We start from the raw sequence: 22,549 nt of genomic DNA, 5'->3' as shown, positions 1-22,549 counted from the left end.
CAAAAAAAACCACCACCACCACCAAAACGCCACACGAAATAAAATGAAAGATTTTGCTTACAGCTTCCTTCTTCCCTACCCTGTACTGTGAAAGCTGTACTATTTAATTTTACTCTCCTCAATACATGAAATGGCAATTTCCTTTAGAGCACTCACATAAAAAGGCTTATCATGATAATGTGCTGCATTGGAATGAATTTTATTGCTGCTTAAGCATTTCTTCAAGAGAGTTAGAAGTCATGAAAACAGTCTGAAGATAGAGAGCATTTATATGCATTGAATGTATATTCTGGAGCATAGGAAGTTCTGCACAAATGTGCGCAAGAACTTCTTTACGGTGAGGGTGACGGAGCACTGGAACGGGCTGCCCAGGGAGGTTGTGGAGTCTCCTTCTCTGGAGATATTCAAGACCCGCCTGGACACCTACCTGTGCGACCTGCTTTGGCAGGGGGGTTGGACTCCATCTCTGGAGGTCCCTTCCAACCCCTATGATTCTGTGATAACTATGCATGTAGAAGGAAGTTTGTGCAACACTGTTCATTAACATGGATCTAAACCATAAAAATAATCAAATACTACATTTGGAGGGCTTTGAATAGGTGGGGGACAAGGAGAGAGGAAAATATGGAAAAATTGGAGCTTTTACATCTTTTTACCGAGTTTTTTAGTTTCAAATAAGTATTCTACATAGTACAGGTTACAGCACAGGCATACTACTGCTGTAATTTGCAATTCATTATGAGCTATACCATATACAGGTTATGACATAACCTCTTCCATGTTCTATTTAAATATACAGCATATGAACAATATTTGATTAAAAATCAGAATCGGTTGCATAATCATTAGCAGGAATTTTGATTGGCACTGTACCTGCTTTCCAAAAACATCTCTGACTCAGTTTCACATCTCACAGATCTGACCTCTCACATTTATCTGCCAAGCCAATCCTGTCCCTGCCCAATCCTCTGCATTAAAAGAAATCCTGGGGACCATGAACACCGCATTCCCACTGAGAATGCTGTGCTTACATGTTTTGTGACTCTATTCCAGAATTAGACAAAATGACAACTGCTAACACAAGTCAAAATTCACCTTGTGGTATTATGCTGAAAGCCCATCTCTAAACAATTGCTTGGCTAAATAAATGCAATATGGTTACACTTCTAGGGGAGGAAAAAGCACAAATACAAAAGACAGATGCGAGTTATGCATCCAAGGTTAAAGCAAAATTTGTTCAAAGTAAGAATAGCAAAAATGAAACAGCATTATCTCAACTGATTCAACAGGTGATGGGGTGTCACTTAATTTATATGGAGTTTCAATTCTTAACGTAAAAGCAGAGCAGCATGCTATGTCAATTTCCCAGTCAAAAAAATAATATTTCCTTCAATGGGTAAATATTGTAGCACCTGCAATATCCTTAAAATAGAAGAATATATAAAGAGAAATGAATGTTCTTAACATATTAATGGGAAGTTACATAAACATTAGTATGAATTAAATTACTCATAAGTAGAAATAAATCTCATTTTCATTTGAGCTTCACAGAATAAACGCATCAGTTACTGCTCCTCAGAGAGCATAATGGCTATGTTTGACATGACATTCCATATTGTTTAGCCCAGACAGATCTAAAATAGGTGACAAAGTTAAGTACTCAACAGTGCTTAGACTGGACAAAAAGGACAGCCAAGTAAGCTGCACACTCATCCTGATCTGCAGCAACAGCCACTCAATCAAATATTAGTGAATTACTTGTAATATAGAGTACCTGTGCATACTCTAATACACATATGCATCTACTTTGTAAAGATATGCAAAAAAAAAAAAAAAGTAATTTGAGATAGATTTCCCTTATGCATTAAAAGAACCAATTTTTTCCTTCAGTTCTCAGTCAGAAGCAGATTACATTTGTCTCCCTGCTGCCCTTCCCTCTCCTTATTCTGATTTCATAGTAAGTATATAGAAATACTCAGAAACGTAACGCACGGGGAATGGAAACAATATAGAAAGACAAGGAAGAATAGGTATGTAAAATCTTAGATGTGAGGATCAGACTCAAAAGTTGCTTTCAGATAAACAACAAGGTGGCGGGAATGGGACAGAACGCCACAGTGGCTGGTCTCATGCTGTAATACAAGGAATGCATTTAGCTATCTGCAGCGTAGGAGGAATAAATCACGACACTAAATCTAAGTCAAACTACAAAGAGCTAGTACAAAGGCAGTAATTCAAGATGTCTAAAATGTTTACTAGGCAAAGAAAATAGAGGTGTTCACAGATTTAAAGCTTTCAGCCACAGTACAAACCAGGTACTGAATATCACCTGCTACAGTAGCATTATGATGATTAAATTCAGCAACATGTCCATTTCACACCGAACTTTCCTCCCTCTAGAGAAAGCCTCGAGAACAGGTTCTCTTGAAAACAACTAAATTACTTTTGTCTTTTTTTCCTCTTTGATATACTCCTCTGTCCCTCCTTTTCGCTAACCTGAGACTTGTAATGCTATATACAGCTAGTGGAATCAAGGCACCAAAGCAGCTTCAAGCTTACTGCCATATTACACTGTGCTGGTAAACCATGAAGGCAGACAAGGATTGCAGATCATCTTCCATAAATAGCAGATGAGCTAGTGTCACACTGCTTCAAAGTTAAAGAAACAAGCTGAGACTTCCCATAAGGCAAACTAACATCACTACAGCAACATCACCTGTAGTTCTAGAACCAGCTGAACCAACTCACTTGCTATATTAATACAAATTGTCCTTTTCGTCTTTAAGCCTGCTTAGAAACTACGTATCTCAAATTCTCACGCCTATTTTTGGGAATAAATTCTTGGGCACCAAAGGAAATTAGGGCTTAAATATCTGAAAGAAGTATTCCATTCAGAACAAGAAAATCAGATTCCAAAGCAAGCATAAAAGCATTTGCTGCAATGGCAGTGTAAAAATACTTCAAACAATGCAATTGAGACACCCCAAATAGCAAGATACAACTTGAATAATTAGGAATTGCAAGTGTCTATAAGAACCAAGCCTTAGAAAACACAAACTCTTCCTGGTGCAGTCTCTTATACCACACAATTTCCAAAAGTTACTTCAGATCTAACCTATTCTAAGATTCTGACTTTATCACGTATATTTTTGGTGCTTAGGAACAAGAACTAATTCTTAATGGTTCCATCTTTAATAAGTGTAATATTTATAAGTATCTTTTCCCATATAACCATAGCAAGCAGTCTGCAAACACCTCCTTCCTAAAGGAGGAGTGTCCATAGTAGGTGTATCTTACAACTGTTGCTATTGCTTTCCTTGGTCTATCATTATTACCTTCTTTACTATATGAGGGCTGCAGGAGAAAACATGGAACAAACAAATGTGATAGGATATGTATGTTTAGTACTTGAATGGCATGACAGCATACACAGTTCATTTCTATAATTTTTGTATTTTAATACACTAATCATCTTGAAAACCGCTACAGTTCTGTTCTGCTTCTGGCAAAGTCAAGAAAATTGAACACCTCCTTCCTACAAGGAACATGTATCATATTACAAACGCTAGGGAAATGTCACTTGTTTAAAGACATGCTGCCACATAGCCTTTGGGAGGCAGCTGTGGTAGCTACTTCAGCTGAAGAAAACAAAACTATTTGCACACATATCTATAAACTGAAAAAAGAGAGATAAAGTATGGTGTGCTGGACCGCTCTGTTCAACTGCTAACAAACCCAACAGTGGTGCAATATCAGATATTCACAACCCAAGGTTATAAACTGAAATAAACTTGAGGTCATTATTTACTGTATTATTTGCAGAAAACAAAAATGTTAGTCTGGATACTTTGATTAGATCATAGGTACATAAATGGATACTAAACACAATAGATATGGATTTATCTTTGACAACACTATGACAGTTGTAGATTCTGGACATATACAATGAAAATGGACCACAGAATAAAAAAAATAAAAGTCAGTCTGGCCACTCCTACTGCCAGAGAAAGAACACAAGGATGGACCATTGCATTAGGTCTGCAGGAAGAGTTTTGCTGTTCTTATTTCATGACATAAGAGAGATAAGTCAAGTCCTTGGTCACTGGGATGGTGGGAGACACTGACATTAGATTCAAGGAGGTCTCCCAAAATTTAACGCTTACAGTGTAACTGAATGGCTAGAAGTAAGAAAAGCATTATCATCAGAGAGGAAGTGTTTCTCTTAAACACATGCAAAGTGTTTTGTAATGCAAGTGTGTTTGCATTAAGTATGTTTTCTTACTTTTGATTTAGCAGGGAGTTGTTAACAAAAAGTAAGTAAGTAAGAGGAAAATTCATAAACGGAAGTTAACAATCTACCAATAAGTTAAAGAATCGAGGAGGCTACCTGTCATTTTAAATCCATGAGACTGAAAACCAATGTAAGCAAACATATAATACAGAAGGCATCTGTCACAGGCTGTGACACACAATCATTAGCATTCTATTCACAGCCTCACTTTACCTAACAGTGATTTGGTGAGAAAAAAAATCAGTAATACTTCGATTTAATGAGCATCAATAAACTACAAGTGCATTACATAATAATAACCCACCTTTATTTGATGGTATCAGCTAGTTTTCGCGTTCTATCAAAATACAGCCCAGTTATGAATCAAAAACCTCCCAAGGAAGATAATTAAAACTTATACAACTAGACAGCATCAGCTTTAGTTATTTCAGATCTACTTTGTATTGATGCCAAGGCCACAACACATACGTCTGTGTATTGTGAAATAATTTCAACATCAAGTACACATAATTCGAGTTAGAACCACAGTTGACAATTTTTTCGTGTAGTACATATCATAAGACATCATGTAACTACTAACATGTTTGATCACTAACATGTTTGGGGCACCAGAAGTACAGCATTCTTGCTACAGGGTTTCAGATGACTTAAAATAAGGACGCCCATTAGAAATCACATGCTGAGCATCCAGCACTCAATTATAGCATGTTATATCTGGCACAACATGGAATTCCACACAAAAGATACATTAAAAATGCAGAACAGGATTTAAACTCCTTGAACATGAAAGCATTTCTACTCTTCCTACAATGTCTATTTTTTTTTTTTTAAATGCACTTTATTACTCAGAATTTTGACTGCAAAATGTATGGAAGGAAATGCTTCATTAATCCTTGACAATTTTCACTACATATGGATGCTTTAGATCTCAGTAATAGCAGGTTAGGAGGGGGAAGACAAAATAAAAAAAAGCAGCTGATATTTCCAAAATACATTTCAAGCTGGCTAAATTTTATGTAGGTTTTTAATTAAAACAACGAAAGCAAGATGACCACACTGTCTCTCAGGAAGGATGTTTTAAGACAAGTACTAAGTCATTCTGGGAAACTTTGCTTTAATTTACCAAATACTAAACCAGTTTCAGTTTGTAAAAGAGGCCAAGCAAGCATAAATGAAGGTTAGAACAAGTTCAGCACAGAGAGAGACAGACAGCTTAGAAGACTTCAGCCCAACTGGAATAATTCAGATAATCTTACTGAAGCAGATAGTATTACAAAGCCTACTTCCAAATACTACTTTTACTTATTAGCACTACTAAGAAATTGCAACAAAGGCAGACTACACAGAATCTGCTTCAAGTTCACTTTTAATTAACCTTGTTATTTTTGTTCACTTCTAGGAGTTATAAAAACAATACTATTTATAGATAGAGTGTTCATTTCACTAATAACTGATTTGACCTTTCTGTTTAATGTCAGAGGGCTTTATTTCAAAATTAAAACCTTCAGCAACTAAAGTTATCTTCAGAAACCGCCAGGGCATAAGCAATATTCTTAAGTTACAGTTTCACTTCACGTTTGCTTCAGAACTCAGGTTAATAACGAGGAAAAGCTCATATTTTTTAAACACTATCAAAATGCATTAAGTCCTTACAAAATAAGATATCAACCAGTTAGAAAAAAATGTGTACACACCAAATGTGTCTCAAAAGATTTATGTTGAAGAACATGGTTGTCTGTGCACATTTCTAACATGCACAACATTAAACTGGAAGTTGCTTGTGGGTATGTCTGGTTGTGCATATTGATCAATATAAACAATGTGCTGAACTAAAATTCTATGCTTCAAATTCAAGCACTGACAGGATGGTTGAAGTGACAACTGTATTAAAAATCATTAAATGCCCCCAAAGTCTAAGGTCTAAACAAAATACAGCTATCCCCTGTTTTCACTAAACATCAACCCAACTATATGGGAAAAAAATGAAAAGCATATATAAACAAAGAAAATACATTTACAACTTATTTCAGTACCTATAGATACTTTCCATATGCACAAACAATTTTATACAAAGACTTCACGTAGTCTTATTTCTTTATTACAAGGAAATCGCAAACCAAAACTTAGTACCTGATCAATTTTGTGCCTAAGTTCGTAAGTTTTCATGAAAGTAGAGCAACTCTCTAGTTTGGTTCTCAGATTTGTTTGGTCACGTTGGCATTAGTATCATTCACTGACTACACCTACTTCCTAGTTGTACTAATTTAGCTTTTACAATACAGATACCAATGCAAGTACCAATGCTAATCAATCTCCAATTTACTTGCCATTGATTTTTGATGTTAATCACATGAAATAGTAATTACGGAGACCACTCTTCTCACTCACTTCATCCTCTGAAAAATCTAAGCGAAAGCACTTCCTAGGTTCCAAACAAGCTAATTTCTGTTTGTACATCTTAAGAAATGTAGTTATAATAAGGAGATAAAGAGATTCTGGATTGTTTCTGCTCTTTAATTTTTTGTTTTACATTTCACATTTCCCAGAACTCTTTAGTAAAACAGATAATAATTATAAACAAAAAGATTAAGCATTAAAATCCCATTTCAATATTAAAAATGACTACATTTTTAATATTATAAATCCACAACTACATGCATTAATTCAAAAGCATCATTGAAATGGAAAAGTCTTAAAGTAATTGTATGCTGAACAAATATGTATTTGAATATGCACTATTCCTATGGGTTTTAGTACTTCAAATTCAAGTTCTCAGACAGAAAACTGTGTTTCATTATGAAGCCAACAATATTGTTTCAAGAAATATAGGATAACCACTTTCAGTGCTAAGAGTATTTTCCGAATCTGTTTTCGTGTTCAATGCTTCATCAACTAAATGCTGATTGGGCAGAACCAGTTTACTTCTCACCTATATGAAGTTATTGATTCCCATAAAAAAAAAAAAACCATATTAATGTATCAGTACACCAGTATATAATTAAAAATTTGAAAAAGATAATTCATTATGGTAATTTTAGTATTATAACTACTAAACAGATAGCAAAGGTGGTGGGAATCCTTTAGAAAGATCAGGCAAAACAAGATAAAATAGCTGCCTCCTTTCTATAGAAATCCTTACTTACTCTTTTATTATTTATAGCTTACCTCATCAATATAATTAAAGTAGTAATGGCAAAGACAGACCAATTCCAGCAGTATAAAAAGAATATGTAGCTAGTAATTTAACCAACTCTGGTTTTGTCTTTTAAAAGGCAGCAGGAACTGTCCATATTCCTGCCCAGTGCTCAATACCAAGAGAAATAATAGAGGTATCAGAAGGTCACATCACACAGGAAATTCAAAGAGAACTAAATTTTAAATAATGAAAATATTTTTGAAAATAAACCTAAAACCCACAAAACTTCTATAGAACATCTGTTGAAAAGACTTCAAACAAAGACAGCGTACACACATTCGTGTATATAAACATCAATATACACACTGCACATTTTTAAAATGTCACTTGAGCTAAGCTTTAAAAGGCTAGATAATTTGTTTACAAACATAATGAGCCTGGTTGTTTTGATAGAGAATAAACACAGATCTACTGCATAAAATAATCTTTAATGCTAAATTATATGCAGAGGGGTTACTACCTTCTATCAAGATGCAACTCACCAAATAAAAACTAACTGAATGTGACATCAAGGTTTATAGTGTCTTCAGAATCAAGGCTTAACTGATTACAACAGAAAAATGACTTAAGAATTGAATGAATGGTTTTCAAGAAGAAAGCTGTCTACATGTATGTGTTTAAAATAAATAGGAATCAAAGTGAAAACACATTGTAAATGTTCTGGGACATGAGGTTTCTAGATTCCTAAAGCAAAATAACATAAGAAAATTAACCTTCAGAAACCAGTAAAGAGACTGGCAATTAGCTTATAGCAAGCTGTTTCTGACTAATGACTGTTCCCACTTTACTCTTCTCAAAATCAAATTTATGATTTTTCCTTCACTATCTCAAAACAGTTCCAGAAATGTCTGCAATTATACACACCATGTGCTGGTGTTCAACACAAGACAGGCTGCAAAAGCACTATTTCCAAACTTTTGAATCACAGAACCAAATAAGGCACAAAATATTTAGTACATTAGATATCTTTCATAGCAGTCAATGATACATCTGTCACCATGATAGAAGTTGCAGCATGATTAAGAGTCCAAGGTAGTTTTTCCTCACAGATCTGAACTTTTGTACTTTTTTTTTTTAATATTTGCAGAGATATAGCCTGTTTCTTAATAGAAGACTTGTAAACTTGACAGTTATTGTAAATACAGGTTCATCAGAAATACTTTTGTAACAGTAGTTAAATACTTAGAAAGACATCAATAGCCTTAACTGAACATCTAATGTTATAGTAAGTTTTAATTAGCAACCATCAAGTTAAAAAAAAGAAAAAACACACAAAGCTAAATAATCACTATCCTAAAAATTTTATCTTCAGAGAAAGCACTGACTGTACCTGTGAGAGCATACATTAAGACAGTTTAATCAGTATTTATCTAGCATCTATGCTTAATTTAAGCCTTTGCTTGGTGCAAGTTATTTATCTGAAATTGCTGACTGATACAAAACAACAATGGCAAAACCAAAATATCTTTCTGTTATCTACTTTGAAATAGATGATTTGTAATCAGTACTCAGCTATACAGCAGTTCTGGGTAGCCTTTATCAAGTGCTTTTTACTTATCTTGGCCTCAGCTCCCAGCTGCAATGCTTCTATCTCTGATTTAACATATTTCAACTGTGAAGTTTTCAGTATGATGACCATTTTGGGAACACTGTTTACTCAATGAAACAGTACTATCTCCATCTCTTGACTAACACGTCTGATTCACATTTCTGAGAAATATTGAGTTCCTATCGACTTTGAACTGAGTGAATTAATACAAAAGGAAGTTACTTTTTATCTTACAGGAAGCTGTAAGAGTTAAATCCTGTTCAAATACTTACATTATGTCATGTATACCTTCCATGACATTTTTAAGACAGGTCTCTTACTCATGGAGTATCCTCTGCAAATGCTCATTTACACAGTCTTGCCCTATAAAACACACCTTAATCTGTCCAGACAAGCCTATTGTTATTAACTTCAAGATTATGTTCTTAAACTAGCTAATAACTGTGATTATGTACTCCTAGACACTCAGTGACCCCATTCTAACAAAGGTCACCACATTTTTCTTATCTTTCAGTCTATTTCAGGGCATGTGGAAAATATGACATAGATGTACGATGCAATTTGACCTCAAATGTCTGGGCAGAAAGTTCAGATCCTTTGCAAATAAAAAATGGGTTCTGGAATAAAGCTGGAAAAAAGCAAATGAATACAACATTTTAAAATATAGCCAGTGTCTCATATGTCTAGAACTATAAAACCCTGCAATTACATGTACTTACTATTTGCTCCACACTGAAGTCATTAAGACCTTGAAATTTAAATTCCAAGATGAAAAACACCACCATCTTACTTAAAAATACACTTTTATTGTTGAGAAGTGATCAATCTTCGTATGTAGATGCACAGTTAAATTAGTGTTTTCTACCCAGTTATATTTTATTTTTTCACTAAATTATAATGAACTACTGAATAAAGTTTCAGCTATATCACTGAAATGCATATACTGATAAACCTAGCAAACTGCAGAAATTTTCACTATTCTTACCTCAAGTTCAACGTTAATTTCATTGCTGTTTTTAAACAAGTAGAACATTTCTCAAAGGCCATATATTTCTTTTGCATCACTTCAGTAAGGCACACTGCACTAGTGAAGCGTGTGACTTCGTTAAGGTTGAGGTATTATGAAGTGTAACTATGAGTTAAAAATGAGCACTACACTATATACTATACAACTTCTTGTACTGTTTTAAAAACATTAAGATGCAATATTTAAAATTCAATTGCTTTTTGATAACGTATGTGCATATGTAGAGACAAGGCTTGGCAAAGGCAGATTCTTCTCTGGTTGGCACCCAGTAACAGAATGAAAGACAATAGGTACATATTGAATACAAGAAATTGCACTTAACTACTCTAACAGCAGAAGAAGAGTTACATTTAAGTGCTGGAAAACATTGCCCAGGGAGGTTGCAGAGCTTCTTCCTTGGAGACAATCAGAAGACAACTGGACATAACCCCAAACAACCTGCTCTAATCCTGCTTTGGGCAGGTTGAACTAGACAATTTCCAGATTTTCTATTGAGAACTACTGGTGATAGGTAGATGGTTGGACTGGATGATTTTGTAGGTCTTTTCCAACCTTGGTGTTTCTGTGATTCTGTGTGATTCAGACACCTGTCCAAATGCAGCCACTCTGTGAACTAGATACTCTTCCCTGGAGAAGCACACACTTAGTACGCATGAAGAGGATGCTTAAAAATTTTGTGTTTTTGTTTTTATCCTTATCCACAAAGCACAAATAGACCCTCGGGAAAAAATTATATTGCATATTTCTATATGGATTAGATAATATTCCTAGCCTAAGTTAAATTTACTTACTGAATTAAAAATTATAAAAATAGAAGGATGATGGTTTAATTGAAAAACAGCAGCAGCATTACTATCTGAAACAACATAGTTTAAATCTCACTAAGAAAGATTAGTATTATCTTTGTTCTGGTTAGTGGATTTTTGGATTTGTAAAATCCTTACACAGTTAGCCTTTCATGAAGCATTGTTAGGGATTAAAGACATTTTTATGAACATATTCTCATATAATGAAATCAGAACAATTTGACTTCATTTCACCCAGAGCAGGAGAAACGTGCCAATTAAAATCTGTTTTGAGTGTTTATATCTTGGCAGGTTGAAAATGGATTAGACAATAAAAGCAGAAAAGTTTCTCAGCTCAGAGAGGATTTTTGATTTTATTATTATTATTATTATTTTAAACATCAAGCATACTTTAAATCTCCTAAGCTTTTTATAATAATGGAGTTACCAAAAATAGCCTAGCATAAAAACCACTGAATTGGCTGCATCTGTTGTACAATACAAAGAGCCCCCAAAACATTTCAGAACATTAGAAAAACGTCTTAAAAAAAAAGTGAACACTGAGCATTCTGAAGGGCTTTTTATCTTCATAATTATAAACAGTGGCACTGTCACAAGTAAAGACTTGATTTTTCAGTTAAAAAGTACCATAGCAGTATTAGCAGTACTGAATGCTGTAATAGCATTAAGTCTTTTGGACTTGAGCACGCAGACTACACTTCTGCATCCTTGTCAATTCCTCCCTTGTAATTAATAGGATTTTAATATGGACCAAAACCTATCCTTAACAAATATTATTCCTAATCAAGAATGGCAGTGCATGTTAAGATTAGCACAAGAATTCTCTCATTTTCACTAGCTCTACCTTGATCAACCAACTAATAACAGATTACACTGAGAAATAACATTGCAATAGTGTTGTTCGGTGTTGGAAGGCTGCGCTGCCCCAGCTACACTGACAGAGCTAAACAAATAGGAGCAACATAGAACCGTCCTGTGAAGTCAACCCACACTGTGCAGGGACACAGACAGGATGGTTGTGTGCACACTTCAGCAGTATCAGCATATTATTTTGGCACTGTTTGGGCAGAGGGCATATAGAATCCCAGTATTGCCAGTACCAGGTACACAGTTACATATGGTGTTTGTTTGTTTTTAACTAAACACAAAACAAAACCACACCACAGCTGATTACTTTTATCATTATTTCCATGAGTCATTTGCCAAACTCCGTACAGCCTAGCACAAATTAAAGACGACACTGTGAGGACACTAAATAAGTACATATATATATTTTTTTTAAAGAGGCACAATGACTCTCAAGGTGCAATTTCATGCTTGACTACAGACAAACTACAAACATGTGCTGCTACTAAAAAGAGTAGCCTATCTTCCCTCCGTGCTTACACTAACTCTGGCAACCCTGAAGCTCCGTGATAACTTGCATCAGCTTAATAACTCAAGTGAAAATGAATCATGTTCCACGCCCTCTCCCTCATACAGTCACTAGAGCAGATGAGAGCAAACTGCCATAAATGTACAGTCAGGGCCAGGTGGCTTTTTGTTTTGGCAGCAGGCATTCCTGCAATAACGTGTCAGTCAAGAAATATCAAATATCACTGATAAAGTATTATTTTTCTGCAACGTATGCTTTGCTGACTGCTGAGCTAGTTTTCATAGGGCTAGCAAAAGCAGCTTCCCATGTTACTAATAGTTACTTCAAAGAAAATATTTTTTCCATTTTTCTTCTCAGAATGAATTATTTTTCTTAAATTTTTCCTTAGATTGCTGTAACATAACTGTCAACAGTTTACAGGCTGTTTTGACCCACAGATTCCAGCCTGAGGATTTGTATCTGTGCTGCAAGAAAAATCTGTGTATTTGAGTGGGGAGGTTTCCCAGAAGCTTCTATTCACATCTCCAGATATGAAAATAAAAGCTCCCAGTACTCCCCACACTGATACTGCCATCTATTTGTATTGAATGGATAAATTTTCCATGTATCATCAGTACCAACTGGAACTTTCTGGACATTTTGTAGGCTAACTTGGCTGTCGTAGATACCTCTGAGTACACTTGCCAAAACTCTTCTAACTGTGACTGATCCACAGGAATAACTTAGGAGTTCCTACCTTTACGTACCTGTGAACTTTTATGTCCACATGTTCATCTTTAAAAAATTACCTGGAACAGATCTCTTCTTTGCCCAGACAAATTCCAAAGGGTGTATATAGCTAAGTGCCTTAGCGCTGGTTATTGACATGACTCTGATTATAATAAGCAACCATATACTTAATTTTCCAGTTGGAATTTCCACTTGACAGCTTCATGCAGCTGTGTGCCAGAAATGAGTATTACAGTTTGACTAAGCACTGAAGTAATTAACTTAATCCCTGAAAATGAAAAGCATATTAATTAGGTTTATGGATTCTTTCCTCTCTCATTCCCATAATACTAAAAAGGGGAAAAAAATAATCTCTCCTACCCAAACTACCATACATGAATTGATGTATAAAACACAACTAGCAAACGAGAAAGCATTTCAAAATCCATTTAGTCTTTTAAGAAAGTAAATGAAGTTTAGCAAGATGTTTAAATATGCTTTGAGATATGAACCACAGAAGTGATAAACAGACCTCTATTAATTGAAAGCTAAGATGCATTACATATTTGACCTAAACAAACATTAAACAAAACAAAATCACCATCAACAACAAGAATACAGTTTTTATCGACCACAACAAAAACTGTCTTCAGTATTTTTTCTGAATACTGAATTATAAAAAGCTTATAGGAATGTTCATATTGTAATAGAATAACAAGCCTCACATGCTGTTTTCTCAGTGCTAGAATAAACTAGCAATAGCAAACAGCAATAGCAAAACAGAATGAAATCACATTGACATCTTTAAGAAACAAATTATGACTTAAATCCAGTGTTGGAAACATCTCTGAATGAACTACTTTCAAAATGAAAAAGAAGGAAACTCAGCAAGCAATGACAGAGTCACAAACTCTGAATAGTAGAGAAACATCTCTAAGAGGAAGATGTTCTGATGGCAAACAATTATTCAGAGCAAGCATTATTATTCATTAAATTATAAATCAGAAAATTTTATTATTAATTCTGGTATTTTTATTAAAAAAAAACACAACATTAAACATTATTTGAAGCGTAGGTAATGATTGAAAATCCCAAGTAGCAAGGTCAAATTACTGAACAGAGTATTCTAGAACAACTGTCAATGAAAATGCCCCAAATTTTAGAAAGATATATACAATATATAATATCGTGATAAGTTATTTATAAATTAATATTTAATCTGTATATTAATAATTCAATAATTTAACAAATTGAAGTGATAAATAATCTTAGGAAAGTTTTTAGCACTTTTATGACTTACCAGCTGTGAAGTCATTATTTAAGTCTATAAATGCATGAGAGTGTGGTATATACATCCTACTCCGGGTGTCCAGTGCAGCATGCCGTGATAAGTTCCTACAAGGCAAGAAGAAAAAGCAGTACATTTCATCAGTGCTAACAGACTTAACCATGATAAATATACCTTTAAAAAAAAACACAACAAAACTGAACATAAGTTGCACTCTTTTACCATTAAATGAACATTACAACTTAGCTTACAATATTCTAAATGAGTAGTAAGTAACTGCTTGAAATGTTTTGTAAAAGATGATTCATAGAGGAAGGGCTTCAGTTAGATTATATTAACTTCCTAAAATAATTATTTGTACAGAAAAGCATCATTATGCAGAAAGTGAAACGTACAGCCTGGATTCCAAAACTATAAATCCTGAAAAACTTCCCTGCCCTCCCCTTTCCCTCCAGCAGTTTTACTATCAGTACTTACGAAATCTTCTTTGGACCAACAGATGAAAAAAAAAGGACACAATCACATGCTGTTGAAATAGCTCATGCCTGCTACACAGGATAAACCATATGCTAATGAACTCATTTCCCCAGGAGGTGATACAATTTCTTATCTTTTCCTGAAAGTTTAGAATGAAAAATAAACAAGAAAAGTAACAAAGGAAAGCACAGTCAAACTAAAACCATCTGCCCCCTTACAGAAATAATGAAGTAAACTAGAAAATATTTTCTAGTTTGGAGGTGGTTTTAGTTTGTGCTTTCCTTTGTTATCTTTCTTGTTTATTTTTTATTCTAAGCCAAGAAAGTTATGCAGCTCTACTGTAATTTAAAATGTTTTTAAATTTGAAGTAGAAAAATGTTTTTCTGAGCAGATGAAATAAAGCTTTTTTCCCCATGTAAGACACTGTTATTTTAACCTCAATCAGCTTACTTGTATCAACTTACTAGTAAAAAGATTTCAAGAAAAAATAAAACACCTGACCCCTATTTTCCTTTCTTCCAAAGCTCAAATTTTTCAATATCTACTGTTATTTTTGGAAAGTGTCATAAAAGTGAAAGTTCTGTTCCATGAGCCACCTACTCAAAAAAATGCAATGAAATTCAACTACGGATTAATGAACAAAAAACATATTGCCAAGAAGGGTATAGAGTTTTCAACTACAATTTAAATGTTACTTGCCCTATGTTACTTCCAAATCACCTCTGAGGAAATGAAAATAACCAGTAATCAGCAACAGGTATAAACTTGTTAAATACACTTGTCAAGTTAATACTTAATGATGGGGGAAAATAAACCAGAAACAGACAAACATTTCTTAAGGGCCATAGCACTGCACAATAGAAGCCGATGTATAGTTGCCATAGAGACAGAGCAATCATCTGATTGCTTTCTCCTGTGTTAACAGATCTCTTAAAACAATTGCTCAAGAAAACCACATGGGAATACAAAGAATTCCTAACATACACTTTCTTTTAGAACAAAGTAATACTGATTGCACAGGAACCTAAATCAGTGGCTACATCAACACCTGCATTTCTTATGCAGCACAGGGAGCTGCAAGTTTCTATGTTAGCATTACTAAACAGCATTCAAGACCATGTTATCCAGTTCCACTTAAAAGCTGCAAAATATCAAGCTAGAATTAAATCTTTGAAGGCCCAACCCTGTAAGAATAAACAAGCATAGTCCTGGATTTTTTCCCCCCAGTAATTCATTGTCAAATGTTATTGTTTAATTTTAGAGATTAACAGTAAAATTGTTAAATCCTAGAGCATTCTTAAGAGTTAAAAATACTCTTTTTCATATTCCTTACCAGTCGCTGAGATTCCCCATTAAACTTTTTTTTTTATCCGAGCAGCTGCTAGCTAGTCCCATACTAGAAATCCCAGGGCTAGCAGAAACTTGAATCATAAACTTAGTTTCCTTCACTGCAATTCCATCACACAAAACTCCTGACAACTCTTAAGTGCTGCAAAATGGCCTTAACTACTCCTTAAAGCAGAAAATGCAATACAGAACATCACTGGCACACAGTCTTATACTGTTACTGCCTTTTGCAAAAATCTTTTTAAGAAACCCATGAAGCATACCAAATGTGTTTCTTTTTTTTTTTTTAATAAATAGCCTAACACAATTAGGTGCTGTAATAAAATGTTTCTATACACATGTGGAAAGAAGACTTGAGTGCACACAGCTCCAGTCTTGTGTCTCTAAATAGAAGAGGACGAACAAGTTACTGAAATTCATGCTAATAAACACTTTGCTTACCCGCCTATCAGTATCTGTGGCTTATCTGAATCACCTGTGACACCAAAGACATCAGGAATCAAATCACCATTAAAGCTGAAAGTGAAAAACAGTTTCAGTATTACTTTAACTCATTCCAGGAGTCAAAATTGACCATCCTTTACTATCATGTACTTAGTTAGCATTTTCCCACAGGCAGCTAATAATTTTCAGCTGTGCAGGCTCTTCTCTGAGCTGCTAGCAGTAATGCAAAGCCCACTAAGTATTTTATAAACTATGCCATGCATTTGACTTCCTAGTTGTATAAGTCACTTCATGTTACTTAACAAGAAAAAATATTTCTAGTTATTTTCCTTAAATATTTCTTCAAATTTAAGAAGGCAGAACTGATCAAAAACTTCTCATTCAAGTCTCTTACCCGTTCCACTCTTCTCAAAGCAAGGATTCTCCAATTTCCAGATACACAAATAATTCTTGTATAACTATACACTTACATGAACAGGAGTTTCGTGAACAAGGTTTGAATTTCATTGCCTCTGGAAGACGATGAGGTCTCACCAGCATAACCAACTAAATGCATCTTACTTGACATTGTAAATAAGGCATAAATATAAACTGAAAATACAATATACAAACATATATTGCTTACAAGAAGTAGTAGTACAGAAAGAGCAGAAACTTGCTTCTCCCCAACAAGTACCTGCTGCCTGACCTCCTGCTAGATTTTCCACATATTTTTCATTCAAGCTGAGGAACAAATACTTTCACTGGGATAAGCCAGTAAGGTGGTTGTGGTTTTTTTTTCCTTTGAAATTCACTACAAATTTTTTTCTTTTTCTTTTTTTTTTTTTTTTTTTTAAATTAAAACATTGAGCACTAAAATTAAGAAATACCAAGTTTAATTTAATTGCTTTGGCCAGGCTGATATATATATAATAATTATATATATAATATATAATATATAATTATATAATATATAAACCATTTTTACATATCTGTTTTGTCATCTTTTATTAGGTCACTTGACAAACCACAAGCCATCCTCTTCTTGAGAAGAGCATGTTTTAAATTTTAGTGTTAAAACATACTTATCAAGTTGCTATTAGTCGTTATTACAAAACATTTTAATTAAAAATGTAGGTTATACTTACTCCATTACTAGAGGCTCATCATGAAAAGTCTTATTTATCATAGTTTTATGGTTAAGATCTGAAAGCAGAAAATATTCATTCTATTAAATTACAGATATGTTATGACAGTAACATTTAGCAAATATAATCCTTTTTCTATTAGTTTAGAGTTATTAACTTTTTGATAAGAAAAAAAATTAAGATACAAAACAAAATGCTCCTGGAGATAAAAGATTAAATTAAACTTTTAATTTTGGACAGGAAAGTACTAGCTCAATTGCTGAAGCTGCTTCTTTCTACACTGAAACTTTCAATAAACAAACAGATCTTAGTGAAATTTATTTCATGAAAACCCATACTCATATGAAATCTGAACTAGCTAGCATGAAGATACTCCAAATTTATCACTGCACACAGGACTTCTGCTTAACATTTTGTCACTATAAAATACACTGCTAACAAGATCCACTGCACATTTGAAATTAAGATTAGAGCTAGGCTGTTTAAATGGGAAATTAGGATTTTAAGTCTTAATCACCTCTAAGACTTGACTTTCACTTCTAATCCCAGCTCTTGGCCACATCATTCCAGTTCCCCTGCCTCCCTGTACTTTTTGTCTTAACTCCAGTCTCTACATTATCCTGCTCTTGATTTGTCACACTTCCACTAACCAGGTAAGCACCACACACCTTTCCAGTAGCCTCACTGCATACCAAAAACCTCTGACTCCTTTCTAAGCTCCACTTGTGTCTCTTCTAAAGTTTGTTTATTCACAAGACAGCATAAGTTCACCTAAATCCTTCACATTCTTCCTAACACTACAACTACATTCTTCTCTCAACACTCGATCCAGCGCAGTTTCCTGTGCTGCTCAATTCTTCTCTGGATAAAGCCAGAACCAACAGCCTCTAACGCCACCCAACATTTGCCTTATCTATAACTATTTTATAATATAGTTGTTCATAATATTATTTTTCAATATGTTGTGTATACTTAAGATGATCTTCTGTGGCTTTTCAGTCCTTCTTCCAAGTTACTCAACAGAAAATAAACAGACTTCAAGTGGTCACATAGTCTATGACTCTAAGATACAATCAGAACACTACTAGATACCTAGAACACAGCTGAAAGATGATTGCCTAAGGTTCTTGAAAACTTCCAGTGACAGAGACTTTACAACTTCTTCCCCAAAACCTATTTCAGAGTGAGTTTGTCTTTAAAGAATTTGGTTTTAACAGCAATATGAGAGTTACGTTAATGTGGGTCAGTTTAGGTGTGACATTTTGAAAATTTAAGCTCTCAAGTGTACACTAAGTTCTTAGCACATTCTATAATCAAATATTGTAGTCTTTTGGGATAATCCTTGTGAAGCTGACATGTAATGGGGAACCTGCAACAAGTCACCCTTTAGATAGTCAGTTACTATCCATCTGTAATATTGTTTGGTTATACATGTTGCATGATATAAACGCATTGTTTTCTTATAATAGTTTTGTTTTCTTACATTAATTACTAAATACTTTTTAATAGCAAAATACTACATGGATATGAAGCTACACAGCTGTTAATTATTAGTTTAAGCATAAATGTAATGTGGCACAACTTTCTGAAAATACTTGGAACTGTTAAGAAATCCAAACATCTTGTTAATAAGCAGCCTCAGCAACTCACCTAATGTTTGGTTGTGTCCCCAGAAAATGAACACTGAAAGTTCATCTTTGCCATGATTTTGGGTGCGGGTAGTCAGGAGGACATCCATTTGTGAGTCACCATCATAGTCTCCTGGAACTACACTGGTTATGATAACACCTAGAGATCTAGAATTAGAAACAAATTTTAAAAGGCCTCAACTGCAAATAATAGGACTAATGTGTGTGACCAAATACGAGTACAAAGCAAAACCAAAGCACACAAATTGTGGAAGGGGGTGGGAAGTCACATCTACTATTTAATTGTGTGCACGACAAAACTTGTTTCCAGATATTATGCCACACGAACCACAAAATTAAAAAAGGAAAACAAAAGAGTACCAGAAATTACTCAAAAAACCTCTTGCTAAAGAGCTCACCTAAGCACAAGCCGAACCACAAAGGTAAACAGATAACATCAGAGTGTTCTAGTCCTGACTGACTGTAAAGATACACTTCCCACCCCCCCCACCCCCCAAAAAACCAAAACAAAACCAAAACACTTATATTATTTCACCATTCAATACCAACACTTACTTCATCGGTAACTTAACACGGGGCTTAAAGTAAGGTTCCTTTTGGTCTGCCAAAAAGATAATCAATTCATTTCCTGCAAAGCAAACCAGGCAACATATAAACCTGACAGATAAGGATCATAAGTGGCTTATATAAAAAACAATGTTTTTTTTTTTTAAAACATTACAAATGGTAATTCCTCACAGCATCAAAAATACAACCACTTCTTCCTCATTAGAAAGGAAGCAAAAGAAATACTTCTTCAGTATAATACTAAAAACTTAATTGTATCATTAACATCATCTACTAGCATCAGAGGTATGCTAATGTCAACAATGTTCTTTGGGGCTTCTGATTAAACCTCTTTTGCTATTGTTATCATATTTGAAACTTCCTATACTGAATTAGCAAATTCTACCTGGAAAAAATATTAGGCATCAATTCTGTATAAACATTTACAGCAAAAAAAAAAACTTGAATGAATTATTCTAACATTGTCTTTGACACAGTAGGATCTGATACTTTTTTGCTAAGTCTCCTGACAAAAGCAAGTTAAGAAACTCAGAGAAGTAACCTGATCCCCAGCAGAACTTCCTTATTTGCAATAATACAAGCCACAGACTTTCAGTTGCTTCAATGCACTTCCATGTCAGATGGCATTCTGTTAGATTGCCCCTCTGCTGCCATCTGTTACACAGCAACAAAACCTGCCAATACCCCATTCCATCTACTGCCATACCAACAACATCCACCTTCGACATTGTGGGCTGACACATTAAAATTGGAGACCTTACTTTCTAAGCAGTCCTTATACTTTTACAAGTAAAATCACAGCTTAGAACTAAAGGAAAAAATACAATGTCCTTACTCATCTTTTATTATGTTTGTTTCCTTAATTCTCTAATAAATTCACCTGTAGCATCCCAACATGTAAGAACTAGGATATCTACATGAAAATAATCCTATAGCTCTAAACTGGAACTACTAGAGCATATTTCAAGGACATAATTCAGCAGCAAAGATCAAAGCTGTGAAAGGGCAGAATAAAAATTTCCTAGTTATGAAAAGAAAAGATAGCTGCCATAAATGTGTTTGCAAAGGAGAAGATGCCAACAAATGAGTAAATGAAAACAAACCCCTTCCAAATAGATAGAGGCAACCAGTGCAGTCCCATCTGGCAAGCTAATACAGCCAGGGTTGCATGATACATTCACAGATGAATGAGGCTGGCACACGAGAGAAAGAAGCCTGCTAGCTAGTGGAGCGTCTGATAATAAAGATGTAGGTCAACTGCTGAAACTCATAACATTGATTTCATGCTGTTACAATAGGCAATAGCAGATACAGCTGCTTTAAACCAGTTTTGGATCACTCAAGAAAAGCAGAGGTCACAATCCAGTAATAAAGAAGAAATCATTCACACCTTTCTAAGGGTCAGGGACCACTGTGCACTCCAAAGCAGATAATCTCTAAGTAGAGATGCTTCCTCTGTGACTGCCAGCTCTTAAACAAGATTAGGGAGGAGTGGAGACCGAGTCCACCCCTTCCAGTTGCAAGGTGAATTGCTTCCAACTGTACTCCAGGGCTGGCAACACCCCTTCATCAGGTGCTCAGTCACTGGTTCAGACCACGACTTAACAGTTCCCATACACACACTATAGACTTTTATCATCTAGGTGGTAAAAATAACAGCACTGAAGCAGATGCATCTTTACACACATTAGGTTCCAAGTTAATTATGCTTCGCTAAATGAGATTTTACAGCCACTAAGAACAGATTTATGTAAAGTTTGGCTCAGTGTTCATTAGCAGTGAAAACAAACAGACTACTGGGAATTATCAGAGGACAACTATAATTGTGATACCTCTACATCAACCTGCGGTGCGCACATCCTTGGTGTTGACAACAGTTCTTAGTCCTCAAAGAATACAAAAGAAAGGGGAAAGTGTATGCAAGAGGTTAAAGGAAAGGGAAAAACAACAATTAAGTGGCTCTGAAATCCACTATCTGAAAATCTGAGCGAGGATACCAGAGAAGTTTCCAAAACTCTCCACTGAAATGTACGAAGGGAACAACTCTACATTGCCCTACATTAGTAGAGACATCAAACAGAAGTGGAAGGTGGATTAAACAAATAACAGATGTGGGCTTCCCACCTGCCTGTTTCCAGGCAGCAGTGACCACAGGTGTGCAGTGATTTGGGCCCTCCCTTCAGCTGGGCACGGACCCGAGGGAGCTGATGGTCTTCTTTCTACGTGAGGCTCCACTCGGCCCAGCACCACAACAGCACTCGAAGCAGGCTGACATGTAACCGTCCTCTATACAAGAGTGAAGCATTCTGTACCTCCGCATCCCAAAATACCACGACAGTACGAGAAAACAGCCTGTAGGAGCAAATCTCACACTGCGGCCATCACCTCCGTAGGACGAGGGCTTTATCCCAGTTTTAAGACCAACTTCTCCTAACCGCAGCCGTGCCGTACCGCAAACACCATCTACCACACCGGAAGCACCTCGGAGGTAACACAACCAACGACGTTACCCTAGAGAAGCACTCCCTATTCACCGCTCTCCCTCCAGCGCGACCCTGGTGACAAGACGGCCATGGACAGCAGCTGCCAGGCGCAGCCCGGTGCTCACACGGCCCGACCCTCAGCGGGAGCGCGGAGCCCCGCACCGGACACGGCACCGCTCCGGCCCGGCCCCACCCCGCGCTCACCGCCGCGCAGC

At 35.4% G+C, this 22,549-nt stretch overlaps 1 protein-coding gene across 1 annotated transcript; it reads right to left on the bottom strand.

Annotated features, from left to right (window-relative positions):
• Positions 1-14,226: 14,226 nt before the first annotated feature.
• On the bottom strand, positions 14,227-22,543 carry LOC104912942 (T-cell immunomodulatory protein-like). Its single transcript, XM_010717784.2, has 6 exons — positions 22,539-22,543; positions 19,840-19,912; positions 19,286-19,431; positions 17,636-17,693; positions 16,506-16,580; positions 14,227-14,347 (listed from the first exon to the last, which is right to left on the bottom strand). The coding sequence occupies exons 2-6, from the start codon at positions 19,842-19,844 to the stop codon at positions 14,242-14,244; spliced, it is 390 nt and encodes a 129-aa protein (XP_010716086.1). The 5' UTR covers positions 19,845-19,912; positions 22,539-22,543; the 3' UTR covers positions 14,227-14,241.
• Between the last annotated feature and the right edge of the window lie 6 nt (positions 22,544-22,549).

Source organism: Meleagris gallopavo, chromosome 13 (assembly GCF_000146605.3).
Source record: "Meleagris gallopavo isolate NT-WF06-2002-E0010 breed Aviagen turkey brand Nicholas breeding stock chromosome 13, Turkey_5.1, whole genome shotgun sequence".
Lineage (NCBI taxonomy): Eukaryota > Metazoa > Chordata > Aves > Galliformes > Phasianidae > Meleagris > Meleagris gallopavo.
The sequence above is the reverse complement of the archived record's forward strand: the minus strand, read 5'-3'. Positions and strand labels throughout refer to the sequence as shown.

Coding starts and splice junctions, on each gene's coding strand:
- LOC104912942 (XM_010717784.2), bottom strand. Junction 17,694..19,285: donor GGGACACAACCAAACATTAG/GTGAGTTGCTGA, acceptor TTCTGCTTTCAG/ATCTTAACCATAAAACTATG. Junction 16,581..17,635: donor GATGAGCCTCTAGTAATGGA/GTAAGTATAACC, acceptor TTTCACTTTCAG/CTTTAATGGTGATTTGATTC.